Source organism: Pseudopodoces humilis, chromosome 11 (assembly GCF_049639895.1).
Source record: "Pseudopodoces humilis isolate 2021_Gansu_Grassland_sample_001 chromosome 11, ASM4963989v1, whole genome shotgun sequence".
Lineage (NCBI taxonomy): Eukaryota > Metazoa > Chordata > Aves > Passeriformes > Paridae > Pseudopodoces > Pseudopodoces humilis.
This window is the reverse complement of record NC_142210.1, coordinates 5,485,930-5,503,892: the sequence shown is the minus strand read 5'-3', so window position 1 is coordinate 5,503,892 and position 17,963 is coordinate 5,485,930. Positions and strand designations below refer to the sequence as shown.

The following is a 17,963-nucleotide window of genomic DNA, read 5'->3' as shown; positions in this document are numbered from 1 at the left end:
GTTGGGAGCTGAGTGAAGCCCTGCTCTGTCTTTTGGTCACCACTTACCTTTGTCAGGGCCCAAAGTGATGGGTGGTGTCTGCTCACAGCAGTCTGTGGGGCCATGCCGGCCTGGGGGCACAAAAGGAAACATCTCAGTGCCTTGGAGAGAGGGGAACAGTCAGCAAGGATGGGGTTAAATCAGCCCTGCTCGGCAGTGAGGTAGGGAAAGACTCAGGAAGCTCAACCCTGTTCTTCAGATTCAAAGCTCAACTGGTCCGGGGTGCCTGCCCGCTCTCCAGAGGGATGCTCCAGCCCAGCCTGCTGCTGCTCAGGGCAGGGGTGCTTGGACCAGGGGGCGTCTGGAGAGCTGGGTGGGACAGAAGGGCAGAACTTTGTGTGGTTGTCAGCAGCTGATCCTCACCTCTCCCTTCTGGGAGACGCTGGCTGTCTTGGACCTGGAGTCCTCGGGGCAGCCCTTGATGTGCTCAGGGTTCGCACAGGTGGAAGCAGCACAAGTCCCGGGGAGGGAGCAAATGCCAGGGGACACGGAGCCCTCGCTCCGGGCTCTGCTGCGTGTTGGCCAAGGTGATTTCTCGCTCTTTTTCAAAGCGTCCTGCGATCCCCATCGCACCAACCACCAGAGGCCGGGGGAACCCGGATCTGACGGCTTGCCCGAGTCCATTCGTGCAGTGTGGCCGTGACGGGGACCAGCCCCAGAGCAACGGGATCTTGTGGAGTGGGGCCACAGCCTCTGACACAGTGGGGCTGGGGATTATATAAGCTTGAAAATATTGTTGCAGCACCAGGGGTGTCAGAGGCCTCATAGGGACACGAACAAGACTGGTGAAAGGGAATTCATTAACCCTTGTGGTGCCAGAGGAGCCAAAGCTTTGCCTGCTCCTCTGGTGTCTGAATTCCCCCCTCCCAGGGGTTTAAATTGTGCCTAAGGTAGAGCTGCAAGGGAAGGATTCCCATGTGTGTGCTAAATACTCCTGCCATTAATTCATGGTGGGAAATGATCAATATCAGCCTCTTACTCACTCGTAGAGGAGGCTGACTCTGCAGCTCTGGTTGCAGAACCTCTTGAGCATGACAGAAGGAGAGAATGCAGGATATTTATCTGCTTCCTAGAGTGGAGGCTTTTGTTATCTGCTTTTTAAAAAAAGCCCCAAAGTAGTGCCTTGCCATGAAATACTGTTTGCTCCCAGACTGTGTGCAGCCTCCAGCCACCACAGATTACAGAGGAGCTTGGATCAGGGCTCCTTCCAGGCATCCTGCCGGGAGCAGCCGTGGCTTTTGCACACTGCTATTACTTGACCTGTGGAAACAAAGTTCCTCCTTGGTGTAACTAAAATCCACTGTCTGGTAGCATGAGAGTTACCTGTGTCTTGCTCTACCTTTGCCCCCTGCCTTTCTCTGCTAAGCCATGGTAGGCTTAGACTGCCAGGAAAGCAAGTGGGATGGTCTAAGTCCCTTCCCTGGGAGCTGCTCCATAGTTCCAGGATCACCTCCTCAGATATTCCTCCTCAACTATTTTAGGGCAGAAGTCTGGGAATTGGCAGCAGAACACTGAGAACTAGAATCCACATCATTCCTGGTCAGCAATCTCACCTGCCTTGTGCTTGGTCTCTGAGGGGTGGAAATGAAGAAATGACTGGTGGAGAGATGGTTGAAAAGGTTCTTCGCATCCCCCAGACCCTACTTTAAGCTGTGTGAGTTCTGGGGAAGTCTCTGGAAGCTCTAGCTGCAACCTGAGCAATTGGGGTCACTGAATTTCCCCTGCCATCAGCTGGCTGTGAAATGTAAGAGCTCTGTGTGCTTGTAATCCGAGTGAGCTCCATGGCAGGAGAATCCCTGCAGATGGATGTGCAGGGGCTCGGCAGTGCCACCCCTGTGCATCCTGTCCATGGGGCATGGAGAGCATGGAGGGAAGGCTTCCCAGGGCCCTCTGTGTGCCTCCACTGGAACCCCTGAAAGTGCTGGAAAGGGATGGGTTGTGTGAAGCACATTTATGCTCAAGGGGCACAGCTTGGAGCTTTGGGCTGTGTGCTGGGGTTGCTTTCTCACAGAGGGAGAGGGTGACATACCATTCAGATCTGGGCCCTGAGGTGGCTGTGATCTGCTGTTTCCATTGCCATCACCGTCCGAACCTGTAAGATAGAAATGAGAGATTGGCAGGGTCCTCCTGGACTGAAGTGTTGCCTCTGCCTGAAGGCCAAGCACCCCAAACCCTTTCATGCAACCCATTATCCCAGCTGATGCCAGGTGTCATCAGGATCCACCTTCTGTCTCATCTGCAGCCTTGGCTTGCAGTTCTTGTTGCTAAAGTATGGAATACCAGGGGGCAGAAAGTGCAATAGTCCAGGCCTAAGCTGCTTTGGTAGGATTTGCTCTTATTTGAGCAGGTGCTGAATGCTGTGCTTGATGGAGCATGCACATGACGTTGTGATAGCTCTGCCTATAGTTGTTAGCCTGGGACTGGTTGTCTGAAAATTCAGCTTCTCTCCCAGGTTTTGGAGCAGAAACACTCATTCTCCACCCTTTACTTCTGCAGGGACGCTCCCCTTGCAATTGCAGAGCACAGCGGTAGCTTTTTGGAAGACCCTCCACAGGACAGGGAGCTGGGCCAGGGACACTGTCCCAAACTGTAGCTATAAATGGCTCAGGACAGTGAGCCTCGGAGACAAAGCCTGGGCACGTTGCAAACAAAACAGTTCTGCTCCTGTACTCCAGGGCAGAGAGTGCTGCTGTGGGGTGAACCTGCCGAGCCCTCTCCCTGCTCCCCTCGCAAGGCGCAGAGAGCCCGTGGGGGCACCTCGGGGCCAGCAGAGCACACAGCAGGGTGCGAACACAGAGTTCGGATTAGTGTCCCTGCGTGTCCCTGCTCCGTGCGCACTGCAGCTGGCCAGGGCGCAGCTCCCAGCCTGCCTCCAGCGAGGCTCTGCTGCAGCAGCGGAGACGCGCCGGACTGCCACAAAGAAGTTGGCATTTTGGAGTTTGGCAGCATGTGTGCAAAGAGGAGGAAGAGGAGAGGAAGCCCAAATCCTGCTCCAAAGCTGCCGCTTCTCTTCTCCGTGTGCAGCTGCAGCCCTGCCCTCCCTCGCCCGGTGCAGGCGTGATGTTACCTGCGCCTCGGCCGCCTTCCGTCTGCCCCTCTCGCTGCCCCTTCTCCTTGCTCGCCGCCTCCTCGGGGCGCACAATAAGCAGCAGATTGATGGTGACTGCACTGGCATCTGTCTTAAAGTCCATGGTACCCATCAGCTCATGGCCGGGGCGCCGGTGCTGCCGCCGAGCCTCCGCCGCGCCCCGCAGCCGCGAGTGCTGCCCAGCCTTGGCAAGGCGAGCGCGCTCCCGCCCAGCGCAGCCCATCAGGGCTCTGCCAAAGCCGACCCTAATGAAGAGGTTACAAGTCACCTTTGAAAGGAAATCGCAGGAGGGATCCGTTTCCTAAAGCAGAGGAAGGAGCTGCGTTTCGGGCGGGGGAGGGGGTCTGGTTTCAGAGCGTGCCCCCGGCTCCCTCCCCTCTCTTTGCCCTTTTCAGCTTTAAGCACTTGTCTACACTCAAATCCCCCAACACCACTGTTCGCTGGGGGGGATTCGCTTCCCGGCGCTGGCACAAATCCTTAAAAGGCTTTCTATTTGGATCCTGTCCTCCGGCAGAACTCAAAGGATGCTTAGGAGCGTAAATAATAACAATAACTGCTGCAGGAGGAGGGCAGCTGTGAGGAGAAGGGGCTGGAAAGGGGACATGAGCCTTCAGAAACCTTCAGGTTTCTGCAGGACTGCCTGTCATGGAAAGGGACAGAAGAGAAGGGAATTGCAGGCTGCAATCCCGACTGTCCCAAAGGATCCAAAAAACCCCATCTCTCTGCCCCATCAGCCCTTGAGCTCGGCTGTCTGGGGTAGCTGCACACAGCTGATCAAAAAGGAAAGCCCTGCAAATCCCTGGCTTTCTAGTAACTGTCCCAGCCCACAATGCGGGGGACATGAAGGGTTACAGTGCGGGTTAGACGGGCTCAGCTGGTCCCTGCAGCTCACAGAAGGGGCTGGCAGGGACACGCGTTCTAATTTTACCACTGGCCCGTGTCCCGGCCGTGCTGCCAGCCCCCGCCTTGGCCGGGGGTCCCGGGGGAGCGACAGCACCTGTGGGCTGAAGGGCTCTCCGGCAGCCTTGGGAAAGGTTGTGAGAGGCACCCGCTGGCAAAGAGGGAGTTCAGGAGCTTGGCATGAGCAGGGTGCCTTTCAGGCTTTTCAGGCAGGAGTGTGGGAGCAATGGGCTCCTCTGCCTGCAGGTGGGGAAATTTGTTGTCCTAGATCCACGGGCAGGAACTGGTACTACCACCTGGTGTTAGGTTACTGTGTTTGGAGACACGGGTTTTCCCGTGGATCTCTATATAAAACCTGTCCCCTCCCAATCTCCTGCCCCTTTTCTGATCCTGAGTCCCTTCCAGAGCATGGACAGCTGATACGCCCCCGTGCTCGCCTGCAAATCCAGCCCTAAGCAGCTCCCCAGCACATCCAGAAATAGCCGCAGGGAACCTGCATCCATCCAGCTCTGCTGGTGCACCATGGTACAGTCCTGAGCACCCCGTGCCACCCTGGATGGTGCCACAGCATTCTTGCCAGGAAGGGAGCACCAGGGATGGGACCTGTAACCCCCAGTAATGCTGCCAGGGTCCTTTGTCAGGACGGATGACAATGTTGTTTTTGTTTCAGGGGTCCCGAGTTCAGCTCTGGCTGTGAGGAGCTGGCTGGAGGTGGTTAAACCTGGTGAGGAGGAGAAGGAGGAAGAAGGGCCAGATGCACGCTGAGCCGTGCTGGACTCTGCCAAGCAGATTTCCAAGCCATCTGGGGCTTGCCCATCTCCATTTCAGGTCCCTGAGATTTATGGCTGGAGTGACTTTCTAATCACAGTTTCACCATCTGCCTGTTGGCCTTTAGCACCCCCCTGTCACCTGTCACTGAGCCCCACAGATCCTGCCTGGTCCAGAGCACCCTTTCCTCCCTGGCCGCTCACCTGGGGTGCAGCCCCTGTTCCTGCTGTCCCTTCTCCCTCACATCCCAGGTGGGACAGTCTGCTCTCCTCAGCTATTCATTGGCACAGCTGAATCCTAAGGCTGGTGTCACCCAGGTCCTGCACCAAAATCTTCTCCAACCCTCTCCACTCTGCTCCTGCCTCCCATCCACAGGGATTTCCCTGTGTGTCCCGGCCTCTCTGCTCCTCCAGATCTGCTCTTGTCCTTGCTCCTCTCCAGCTCCAAAGAGGTGATGTGATGGCTCACATCTGGAGATGTTGGGAAGGGCCAGTTCCAGTGGTGCAGCCAGGCCATGCTGGGATCTGAGCTTACCTCGGTGTGGATGCTCTGGTTATGTTGTTGAGCTCGGATGTTTCTTCCCTGGCAGCTCTGAGCTGGAGCCTCCGCAGCCGAGCACATGGAGGTTGCTGCCTTGGGGGCTGCTGCAGTGCCCTTCCTGCCAGGCTGTACAAATCACTTGAGTCTCCTTTTCTCTCTCTCAGTGATGAGGTGGCTGCTCCCAGCCTGGCTGCCCAGGGGCTGAGAACCCCCTGCTTCCCTCCTGCACCAGCCTCACCTGTGTCATGCCACAAGGTGCTTCCAGCACACTGAAAGCATCTACAGCTCCTGCTTTCCTAAAAATGCCAGTCTTCAGGGAGAAGGTGGCTGGGTTTGAAAGGCTCTTTTGCATTATCCCTTTTCCTATTTTATCCTCTATTTTCTCCTGGAGAGGGGAAAGGGAAGGTTTCTGATGGTGAATTGTGGTGTGTGCCATGAGGAAGGCACATCTGTGCCTGAGGTGGGTACTGCTGCCTCCCATGCAGCAGTGAGCCCTCTGCTCCATGAGTTTTCCATGGAAAACAGTAACATCCTTATTGGCCTGAGCTAAGGACATGACCAGCAATATCTGTCCATGGGTCAGGATATTTTTGGAGCTAAAAATATTTACATTTTGAGGAGGGAAAGGAGAAAGCCTTTTACGCCATGTTGATTTTCAAATAAGGGCAGCTCACTGGATTTGCTGCAGGATTTTAAACACTCACCAAGGCCCCAGGGAGAAGAATTAATGGCCAGAGAGCAAAAGCTGCAATCAGAGTGCCATGATTACATGTATTTACCACATGGCTGGCATTTCTCTGGGGGGATCTAGGGGAGAGAGGGAGTGTAAGAATGTAGAGCAAGAATTAGGTTATCTGAATCCCATTGGGTGGAAAGGGAAATTGTAGGCTGCATTCCTAGGAAAGGGTTTTGACTCTTGTGCAGGTGTTTTGCCTTCACAAAGGTCCCTAAAGGCTCTAGCAGAAGGTGTGCTGGGAAGATATTCCACCTCTGCTTGTTGCAGGGAGGCTGCTGGGAATCTTGGTTCTGCCAGGGCCATGGGTGAGGGTGTCCAAATGTTTTTCCAAGACTGGAAAGAACAGTTGTAGATGCATGTATTGGAAAAAGTGCTAGGGCTGCTCTTCCTCTTGGTGTGGTGACCTGCCCTGGCTGCCCACCTTGGGACATGTTACACCCTGGTGTTTCAGAGCCTTCTCCACTGTCTTGAGAGAAAGCCTGGGCCTGTAACCACACTGGAGGCAGCACCAAAGTCATCTAAAGGTGAACCCCCCCTTAAATGTAATTTGGAACTAACATATCCTGATCCCTTTGATCGATGGCTGATACCCACTGTTTGAAACTTTTGCCTTTCATTGTGTCACACTCCTTGTGACACAACAAAGTGTCCCTGTTTTTGCCAGCTGTACTGTCCATGAAGCAGTTCCAGCGTCACCTCCGAGCTGCAGAGCCTTCCTGCAGGAGTTGTTCCCTGTTGCTGCTCCTCCTCCTCTGAGCCCTGCAAGCTTTGCTGCGTCCCTTTTGAGATGGGAGACCAAGACCAGCTGTGCTCCATGTGCAGAGGTGCCAGTGGCTCCTGTCCTGTTCTTCACGCCCTCCCTGCCCAAGCCATCCCAGCCTTAGGCTGGCTTTGTTCACCACCCAGGAGCTGGGTGCTTTCACTCACCACCCAGACTCCCAAGATCCCTCTCCTCCTCAGAATGTCTCATTCAGAGCTCATTATCCTGTGTGTGTTTGCAGATATATTTGAAGTCTGGGGTTTGTTTTGTTTGTTCCCAGCCATTACTTTGCATTTGCAGACATTGAATCTCAGCTCCTTTTTCCTCTCCCAACTGCAAATGAGCTGTGGAGGGCTGGGACACATCCATGGTGGATAACACGTTACAGCTGCACTCTGGTGAGTTTTAATCTGCTCTCCTGGCCTCCCTGTCCTTTCTCCCTCCCTGCCCTTATTCTCCTGCCAGCGTTTTCCAAGCCCAGGCTGCTCAGATGCCTCATTCTGCAGTTCTGCTGTGTCAGCAGCTGTGCTTTATGATTTAAGACGGCAGCAGAACTTTCCACTGAACTATAAGCCCATGTATTCAGTTTCCTGGTATCCACACAAGCTAACTGATGGCAGGGGCAGCCCTGCCAGGGAGGTCAAGGACGTGTTTAGATGTCAGGGAGACAATGAGGGCTGGTTCAGAACTGAGCCAATGCTGTGACCCCTGAGAGGCACAGCGGGAGCGATGCTTTGGAGGCAAATTCTGCCTCCCATGGGGAAATACCTGTCCACAGGTGGGCGAGCCTCTGGCAGAAGGCCCTGCATTTTGAGTGGGATTGCTGGGGATAAAAGGCAAGCCTGGCTGTTCCCTGGCTCATGACACTGCCCAGCACTCCTTCCATGAGGAATCTGAGGACACCCTGCCTGCACAGGGTTGTGAGAAGAGCTGTGTGAGCAGCGGGGTGTGGCTCGGGGTGTGTCGCAGCTCAGTGCTCCGAGAGAGAACTGCAAATATTTCTGCTGGTTTTTTCTACTCTCCCTTTCTTCAGTGACAAAAGACATTGCTGTGAACATAGCTGCTCTTTGTTCCTCCAAGAACAAGTTCTCGAAGCAGCTGTGGATTCAGCAGATGTTTTGCTATGGTTTCTTAAAAACAAAAAATACCACATGGATGTCCCGGGTGTCCCTGCAGGAGTGGCCGTGTGTCCTTGGGCACCTCGGGTGGCGCTGGCAGGGAGCTCCTCGTTCCCTGGCAGCTGCATGGGGCTCTGCCTGTGACACCTGGAGGCACTGCCCCTGTCCCCAGCACTGCCAGAGGCAGGGAGAGAGGAGGGGGCTGCTGGCAGGACTTCAGCCACCGAAGGCTGTGAGGCTCTCCAGAGCTATCCTGACTTGTCTGTCCGAGCATGGATCACTGACCTTAAGCCTCCATGTTGGGGTTTGCTGCTGGCCTTTCTGGATGAGGGGAGTGGTCCTGGCCGGGCTGCATGCAGTCATTAGACATTAATCCTTGTATAATCTTCAAATAACTTATCCTTTGAAGGCAGTGGGGGCCTGTGTGACCCTGGAGAGGGTTTAGGGTGCTTTTGTTAAGGTATTCTGGTAACCTGAATTATCCATTAGCTGTGCCCTTGGAGGTGAGCTTTATTGTCAAGCACTCCCCACAAAGCTTCTCCCTGACATGTGGGGGATGACATGTGACACCAAATGCATCCAAGATGGGCAGATGAAAACACACAGGACAGAGGAAATTACACTCTATTTCCTTTTACCAGCATTAAAGGTGAAGGAAGTTTCTCTCCCAGAGCAGATTGGCTTTCTGGACATACTCCTCCAAAATTCTGGCTCTTGTACTGTGCAAGACTGGGGGAGATGTATAGCTGTTCTTTCCAAGAATCCCCCAGAATACCCAGGCAGGGTTATTTTTTTCCCTGGAAGGCTATTTCTGGTTTATTCAGGAGGGAGCTTTGCCCCTTCTAATTAAACCAGCAGCATGGCATATCCTGGGAGATGCAGAAAGTCCTTTTTTTGCATTTTATCAACATCTCTCTGCTGCAGGGATGAGCAAAGGGTCACCTTCTTGGTGACCCAGTAGACAAAAGAGTTGTCTCAATTGCCCAGCCAGCCTGATATTCTCTAATACAATGGCAAAGGTAAATGTAAATGGAAGGCAAGTTTGGAAAAAATACCTGGAGCTCAGTGTGAGTCGAGGTGTTTGAAGGGATGTGGACATGGTAAGAATCAACCCTTCTGGAGTGACGGTGACCTTGGGGTGCTGAACCTCCAAACCTTCCTTCCTGAGACACCCTAAGAGTGGTGCTGCTGTTCCTTGGGAGCTTGGCCTGAAGAAGGACAGGCTCCAAGTGGTGTTTACCTGGGCTAGAGCTGAAGGACCTGAGTGGTCATTTGGGGGCAAGGTCATAGAATGGCCCTCACTGGAGTTATTCTTAACCCAAGGTGCCAGGATGCTGTGGAAGAGCTGGATGCTCTCATGGTGATCTTGAACACCTGAGCTATTGGATGAGCTGAGGACACAACACTGGCAACAGAAGCAAGTCCACCACTGCCTTGGAGAAGTGTAGAGGTAACTGGCTCTTGTTTTTGAGAAGCTCTGTCCATATTTGCTGCGTCAGGAGCAAAGTGTCAGGAGTAAGAGTTGAATAGTTGGAATTTGCTGCAAGGCTTCTGTTTGAAGAAGTACCCCTGTTGTTTCTGTGGGCATCCCTCTGAGCTATGGCTACCAAAACACCATCTCAGGTGCTCTTGAGTGAAGAATCTTGTGCTTGTCAGGATGGGGTGACGTGTGACAGTACCAAAAGGAGATGTATGTATTTCATTCAGGGTGTGTCAGGCTGGGTTTTGCTGCCTTTGTGCATCCTTGGACCTGGAATCCTGCTGATTCTGTGTGTTCTCAGGACTGGAGTGACATGAAGGAGGTCTGTTGTGTCCCTCACAACATGTGAAGCTGCTGGCAGGAAGAACGTGTCCCCAGGGAAGGCTGTACTGTTTCTTCTGCACATAAACTCATTTTTTTTTGGCTAAAGCCCTGGAAGCATGGATGAAATCCTCCTTTTATGCATCTCCTGCCTTCCTTGAGGGCCACACTTTCTCTCAGGTTGGCTGTTCCTGCCATTCCCATCCAAAATCCCAACACCACAGTGGTGTCCTGTACTCCTGCTGCCCTGCCATGGGGATGCTAGGCTGTTTGACATGGACTGGAATATGAAACACCTACCAGGTAAGGGCTGCTTGCACCTCCAGGTTGTGGGAGAAGCCTGAAACACCAAATCATTTTGTACCAGCCAAACCTTCCAAAAATTCTTTTACCAGGTAGCAATACCTTCCAAAAAATAAAAAAAAAGCCAAAAATACCTTTGCCAGGAATTTTGCTACCAGCTGGGAAGAGCCATTTGGCTCGTTCCACAGGTCAAAGCCCCGTGGTGTCTAATGTGCTGCTCCTCCAGCAGCCTGGGAGTGCATCAAGAGGAACCAGAGCTCCTCTCAGTTCCTTCTGCCCTTCCAAAAGACAGGGGAAGATGAACCTGGCAGCCTGCTGTTCCGACATGGACATTGTGTCCAGCTGGGATCAGCATCCCAGAGTTGCCATGGAGATGGCTGAGGGGCATCTCGAACTTTTCAGAAACGTGGCAGGATGCCAGGGCATCCTAAGCAATATTAACAATGCTGAAATAGATTCCTTCTGCCCCAGGAGGCCCAAAAGCAGTCAGGGAAGTCTTCTCCCCTTGGGAGGGAATGAGCTCACCTGTGGGGCTGGGCTGTCTGTCTTGTCCAGTCACTGCTCCCATCTCCATTTGAGCTGCTGGGCATAAGAGAAAATATTATTGGACTCTTTTCTGGACCAGCTGCCCAGAAACCCCACTATGCTTCCTGCTCTTCAGTCCCAGGAAGCTGAATGCCAAATGGCATGGTGTGTCTGTGCTGTGGTGTGCACTGCACTCTGTGTGGGGAAAGGGTAAGTTGTTTTCATAAAGAAATGGGAGAAAAAGAGGAGGAAAGCACAGACAGCAGCACAGCACATTGGCCTGAGTACCAGAGCCTCGCCCAAAGGGTTAAAGCAGCCCAGGAAGCCTAAGGGGATCCCTCAGGATGCCTCCCGAGCATCTCCAGTAATGAGTTTTCACTCCTGTACTTTCATTATCATCATCCCCTTGTTCCCCTTAGCTCTGCAGCACATTATTCCTGTCATTGAGGCAGCTGCAAGGACAGTGTTGTTCCCTCAGCACTCTTCTTGGAAACATGATGGGCTCAGCCTCAGGGCAGGAGTGTGCATTGGCTGTTACTCTAGGAGTGATACTCAGCTTTGCCTCTCTCTCCCTGGCCCACAGAAATCTCAGGTTTGCCATGGTGTCCAGCAGAGCCTGGCATTTGGTTCTTTTCTGTCTTTCTAGAAATATTTTATAACTTCATGGAACTGGTTGCCCAAAGAGGCTGTGGCTGTCCCATCACTGGAAGTGTTCAAAGCCAGGTTGGAGAGTGGTCTACTGGAAGATGTCCCTGCCCATGGCACCACAAACCATGCCCTGATTCTATGAAAATTTATTAGTTCCCTGGAAACTGGGGAACTGGGGTGGTGCCAGTGGCAATTTGATATTGCTTCTACCATACAACACCACTTGGAGTTTATCCCTCCTGATTGGTAGGATCAGAGAAAGATCTTTTTTCCCAAGATCCCTCAAAAGTGGAAAAGCAGGAGAGGTAAGGTCATATCCTTCATGAATACTAGGGTGCTGTACTTAAGGTCGCATTTTTAAGTACCAGTGTCACCTGGTCTATCTCTGCAGTGCTGGTCTCACAACTGACTTACTGAGGTCGTTGGGTTTGTCGTCATCCTCACTTGCACAGCCTGGGCAAAGCCTGCAAGGAAAACATGACAGTCACTTCTCAGCCCTTGAGTGACCGAGCTGCAGACCTGCAAGGGAGTGGTTCTCCCTTAAATCTCTGTTTTGCTTCTTCCACTGGATAACTCAAGTGTGACAAGGGGACATTGGTGACATGCACATGGCAGCTGCTTCTTCCTCCTCCCTGCCCATGGCTCAGGGTTGTGTTTGGAGCTGGTGCCCTTGGGCTGAGGGCATATCTTGCTCTCCTGCTCTGTGTCCCTTTCTGCTCTAGGCTTATTCAAGCTCAAAAGATGAGCCTAAAAGAGCCAAGGAAAGGTGGATCAGTCCTCATGCTGTGAGGGAATACCCAGCAGAAGAAAAACATCTTTACCTAAAGTACTAAAAAAGCTAAAAAAGTACTAAAAAGCTCTAAAAGTACTTTTTAAATAAGCAGCCCTAAAAAAGGTGAGAGAAGAGCTCCTGGATGTTAAGTGTGGGGGGTTGTGCTTGGTGCATTTGGTGTTTGGACATGCCAGTAAAGCCTGGAGTTGTGTGGATGCTGCTCCCCTCCAAACAGCCCTCCTGTCAGCCCTTCCCGCTGGTGACCAAATGCCAGCGCATTCACAGTGCTGGGGGCAAACTCAGGCACTCGCTCTTTGCTCTTTCCATCGGTGGTGCTGGGTCAGATGACAGCCCCCCTACCACCCTCAGAGCATTGTTGTTGTTATTTATTTGTGCCGTGGCAGTGCCTGGGAACATCCCCCGGGGCAGGGAGCGTTTCGCGCTAATGCAGCTCATGTCAGGACATGCAGAGCCAAAGGAGTAAATGCTGAGTGTCACTGCAGTGACACCATTGTCCTCGGCCGTGCCAGCCTGGAGGCAGCACCCAGCCAGCACGGTTAATGCCTGCCTGCCTTCTGGTTCCTTTGGTCACCCAAAATGGCAGAATCACAGAATCCTTTATGTTGGAAAAGATCTTCAGGATTGTCGAGTCCAACTTCTGTCTGACGCACACCTTGTCAACCAGACCAGAGCACTGAGTGCCACCTTCAGTCATTCCTTGAACAACTCCAGGGATGGTGACTCCACCACCATCCCACCGACAGCGGAACTGGCAGTTCCTCGGGAGTAAGTTGTGGAACAACACAGAGCTTTGGTGGGCAGCATGGTCCCACTGCCTCTGACTGCAGGGGCCTCTCGGCAAAGCAGGGCTGTACAAACAGTGCGGTTTGCTGAAAGCAACAGGGCTCCAATTTAGAAGGAATTGGTTCCCTGGGTTTTGCTTCTCAACCTCAGCTGTCCTAATTATCTGGCTCCCCTTACAGTGTTTTTCAACTGTACAGAGATGAGCCAAGGACACATGAACGTAAAGTGATCCAGGAAGATTCCCTGAGTGCCAGGAAGTTGGAGCGCTGCTGCCTCTGCTCTTTATGGCCGTGCTCGCTGCTCGGGGCTCCTGGAGCAGAGTTTGGAGCTGTTTGGCTCTCACGTGCTCAGGGCTATGTTGGTGCTGCGGTAACTCCCTGGTGCACCCCGATGCACTCCTGAACCCCGCTGAGCCCTGCCATGGGGGCTCTCAGGCCACTGCCCAGAGTGACCACTGCCCTTGGCCAGAACACCCCCAGTTTACTGGTGAGGGTGCAAAGCCCCTAACGGGGAGGGCAGGGAAGCACCAAGCGATGCACGCAGCCAATACCTGCACATGGCTTCTTTCCCGGCAGCCCGGCTGCAGGATCTCACTCCCCGCCGGTATCCCCAGCCCAGGGACTGGTGGCCAGGCACAGGACCTGCTTCCAGCCATTGCCACCCCTTCTCTGCTCTTCCTGCAGCCCAGGACACGTATCCTGCTGTGCCCCATCTGCTCCTTGTGCCCTCCTTGTCCGAGGAGCAAACGGAGCAGCGGATCCTTCCTGGGAGCTCTGGGCAGCAGGACAAGCCTGCATCAACAAGAGCCACCACGGGCAGGTCATTATTACTGGGTGGTTGTGGCTTTTGAGGATTTGCCTGAAGTGCTGTGATCCCTCTGCCATCCAGCTTTACTTTAGAGCGTTTTTTCTTGCCCAAATCTGCCCACGGCTACCCCAGTCTGCCGCTCACACGGGAGCAGGATCCTCCACAGCAGATGGTGATGCTGGGAGGAGCGCTGTGATTTTGGCCACCCCAGTTCAGTGCTGACCCCTGCCACGCCAGCAACTGCTCCGGCTTTGACCCCGGTGGCTCTGTGTCCTGCCCGGCCCGCGGGAGGCCCAGGTGGCCTCGGTGAGCATCGTGAGAGGCGAGGAGCCGGGGGCTGGCGGCGGCCGCGGGCCAAGCGACTCTGACCATCTGCTCCGTGCCGTGCCAGGCTGGCGGCTGCTCCAGGGAGCGTCCGTGCCACGGGGCGCGGGCAACGCCGTAACCGGAGCCGTAGGCTCGGAGAGGAGCTGACTCTGGCTTTTCGCCTCTGCCTCATGTATATTTATCTGTACTTGCAGACAGAGCCGGCGGCTGAGCTGGGTGCCTGTTCCAGGCTGAGCCGATGTCCCTCGTCGCCGTGCCTGCGGCTCCATCGGCCCCGAGGCCGTGGGGAGCGGCCGGCAGGGCAGCGAGGAGGGGAGTGGGGGCTGCTGAACGTGGGCAGCGAATCTGGGGGGTTTCTAGGCCTCTTTGCAGTCCTGAGAGGCGGTATTTGGGGTCTCTGCCTGCTAGTGGGAGCAAATAATTCCAAGGGCAAGGAGCCAAGAGGCGCCTTGGGATGGCGGTAAGGATGGGGGAGAGCAGGAGCAGAGCCTATCCTCTCCCTCTTGGGAGCAGCAGCGAGTGCCTCGGCCAGAAACAGGACTTTTATCTAAAGTACACACCTTGGCCAAGCAGAGGAAAAGCAGGAGAGGGCTTTTTTCAGCACTATAGAGCAGCTGACAAACACCTGACGCTACATTTTTCATTTGGGCCAACCAAACGAATGCAGCCCAAGGAATGGCTTTCTCTGAGCTGGGGTTTGGTTTTTCGGGGGAGTGTGTTATCAAAGGGAGAAATGTGTCAAGAGGATTGAATGAGGACTGTTGGGGTATTGTGTGCCCAGGCACAAGGCACAGCATGGGGCTGTGCTTTAGGAACTCAGAACTCGGGAATTTTCTAATATTCTGTCTTTGAACTTCAGTCCTTGTCTTTCCTTGTAACCTATAAAATGCCACTCCTAACTCCTTGTTAGCCAACCTGGACAAACCATTAACGCTAGTTTGGGTCAGAGTGAACCTCAAAGGAACATTCATTTAATCTCAGCCTAAAAGTGTGTCAAGAATTGCCTTAAAAGCAAGTCATCAAAATGCAGCAACATGAAAAAGAAGTGCTTGAAAATAAACCAGCACTTATAATAACTGAATTTAGGGGACCAGAAATGTAAATGGGGGAAGAAATGGGTGGTGGAGGCTCCCTGTAACGTTCCCTAAACTTAAAAAGGTCTTTTATTTCCATCCCAAAAGTGCAGCAAGAGTCAAAGAAAAAGAAACCTGAATCTAGTTGACTTAAAGGTCATGAGACTTAGCATTGGGATATTTGAGGTCTCGTGATTTTTTAAATGTTAATACTGCAATGCCTGCAGTGGGAGATTCACTGCCACAGTCATCAGCTCCGACCCAGGGATTTGAGCTGCTTCTGCCCTGCTTTAGTGGGGGTTTGATGGTGGAGTTACCAAATTACCTGTAGGAAAGGTCTTTTATACAATGTCAGTGAGAAAATAGCAAATGGGATTTTTTTCCCCTAATTCCTATAACTTTTCTGCTGTTTCTGCTGGACACAGCCCCAAAAGTATTTAGTTATTTAAGACTTTGGCAGCTGAAGTCATCATTGCACCTTTTTTTTTGTCCTCAGGGATCTCAGCACACTTGATGAAGTCACCTGAGCCCCTGCCCAAGTCTTGGAGAGTGAGGACCGAGGTCTGAGGGTGCAGAGCTGAGGTTGGAGTCACTTTTCTCTGCAGCACATGACTTTCTGAGGCTGCCTCTCATCTCCTTTCCCCAACCCTGAATTTTACCCACACATCATCTGGAAGCTGTTGGTTGAAATATTTCATGCTTGGTTTATATGTAACGCTCAGCAAGTGCACAAGGCAGCTCTTAAAAGGTCAAGTTTATATAAATCTATAATGCATGTGTATAAAATAGATAATGAATTCTGAACCCCTGTAAAACATGGGAAGGTTTTTTTAGGGTAACCCATTTTAATGCTAAGTCAGGGGAGGCCTGCACCTCACCACCCTCATTGGGAAGAATTCCTTCCCAATATCCCATCTAACCCTGCCCTCTGGCAGTGGGGAGCCATTCCCTGTGTCCTGTAACTCCATCCCTTGTCCGAAGTCCCTCTCCAACTCTTTTGGAACCCCTTTAGTCACTGGAAGGGACTCTAAGATGTCCCTGGAGACTTCTCTTCTCTGGGTGAACACCCCTAGCTCTCCCAGCCTGGCTCCAAAGCACAGGGGCTCCAGCTTCCACCGGACCCTTTCTGATATTGTGGACATCAAAGCTGGACACACACTGCAGGTGGGGTCTCACCTGAGTGGAATAGAGTGGCTGAATCACTCTCCTCAACCTATTGGCCTCAAGCCCTCTCCCATCTCTCCTTTTCCTGGGAATGGCTCCAGTATGCACCAGCCACCAACCTCCACCAGCAGATTGTCCCCTTGGCAGCTCTTCCCCTGGGCTAGATCCCTGCCGAGGGATGGGGGTTTTCCCTCCTGGAGTTCCTCAGTGTACACAAGATAAGGAGGTGAAGTACAATTATGGCATGAGCAGAAGGGCTGTGATTCACAGGGCCAGTGACATCCCAGGGCCAGTGACACCCTTGGGCTGGATGGTTCCTGATTGACTTTCTTCTGGGAAAAGACATCACCAGTAACTCAGTTACTGAGAAACAAAATGATGATGATTCAGTGTTGCTGTACATTACTTTAAGTGAGGTGAATTCTTGTTCTGCACTTAAATACAGCGGGGCAGGTGTTCAGCTGCTGGAATCACGTCTGCCTCAGAGCAGATTAATCCCTGTAGGGCAGCAGAGCTGAGGTATTTACACCCTGGTTTACAAACCCTGGTGCCTCCGCGCAGCCAGGAAGCCTCTCTGGTGATTGCCCACATTATGCTCGGTGCCTGCCAATCCCTTTCCAACGCAAACACCTCATTAATTCCCATGCTTTTAAGGAAATGAAGCCATACAGAAATATGCCACCGGTAACAAATTACGTGGTACTGATGCCACCGATTAATGCTGCAGGAAATAATACTCTATTTCAGATGCTGGTTTTATCTTCCTCCTAAATTAATTTGCCACTGTACAATAAATCATAAAATGAATCACAAAATTGTTTGGATTGGAAGGGACCTTAAAGATCATCCATTTCCAACCCCCCCTGCCATGGGCAGGGACAAAAGTGCTGTCCTGCTTGGAAGATGTTAAAATAACATGCTGACATTGCCTGAAGGGCTAGAAAGAAACTTCATCTTTTCCCCTCTAGTTTTCACTATCTGAGAGCAAATAAGTGGGTAAGTCTGCAGTACCAGGGGTGTCCCAGTGCTTCCAGCCTCCAGCACACCTCCTATCCCAGTGCTCCCATCTCACCTGTGGATACTGCAATATTTCTAAAATCCAGCAGCTGCCAAGACACCACCAGTCTCTGCTGCGTTTGTCATTACCTCTTTGCCCAGATGATGCAGAAGCTGTGGAAGTTTCCCATGCTGGTAAGGATGCAAACAAGACCTTCTGGGACTCTGTCAAACTGGTTACAGCTTCGCTTTCTGTGGAGTAGATAAGATGAGTTATGGGAAAAGGAGGAAGTGAGATGAAATATATAGTGCTGGCAGAACTGATCTTTGCACCTGCCAGCCAAAGTGAGTTTCATAGGTGTACCTTGCTCCTCCATTCCTTATTTCTTGTCCTGAGCATAATACTGGACATCTGAATCCCCAACATCCCAAATACCTGCTTCAAGATAAGGTTTTCAGAAAATAAAGCCCAATGAGTTGACCTCTGACTTCAGGACTGCAGTAAACACAATGGAAATCTATTAGACACCCTGCAAGGGAATGATTTCCCAGCTTGTACTGGACTGATCAAAGATGAAGTCCGAATTTGAGCTAGGGATATAAAAAATACACAAATTAAGCTGGTTTTTTGCACATGGCAAGAGATGAGTATCTGAAAGTTAAACTGGCCTTGGCTCGTGTTGAGTGGGGTTATCTGTGCCGGCCATAAATTGAACTGGGATGGCTTAATTGCTCCTTCACAGTAAATAAAGCTCTAACTGAGATGTCTGCTCTATAATATAGAGGGGATCTCC

The 17,963-nt window shown here is 52.4% G+C and overlaps 1 protein-coding gene across 1 annotated transcript in view; it reads right to left on the bottom strand.

The window, feature by feature from the left end:
* Nucleotides 1-17,360, bottom strand: part of KY (kyphoscoliosis peptidase) — a 30,431-nt gene extending 13,071 nt beyond the window's left edge. Inside the window, exons 1-5 of the mRNA XM_088061134.1 lie at nt 17,320-17,360; nt 11,641-11,690; nt 10,579-10,635; nt 2,069-2,131; nt 48-110 (exon numbers count right to left, since the gene is read on the bottom strand). Coding sequence (XP_087917260.1) covers nt 48-110; nt 2,069-2,131; nt 10,579-10,635; nt 11,641-11,690; nt 17,320-17,360 — 274 coding nt within the window. The remainder of the gene's footprint in view (nt 1-47; nt 111-2,068; nt 2,132-10,578; nt 10,636-11,640; nt 11,691-17,319) is intronic.
* Nucleotides 17,361-17,963: the final 603 nt, after the last annotated feature.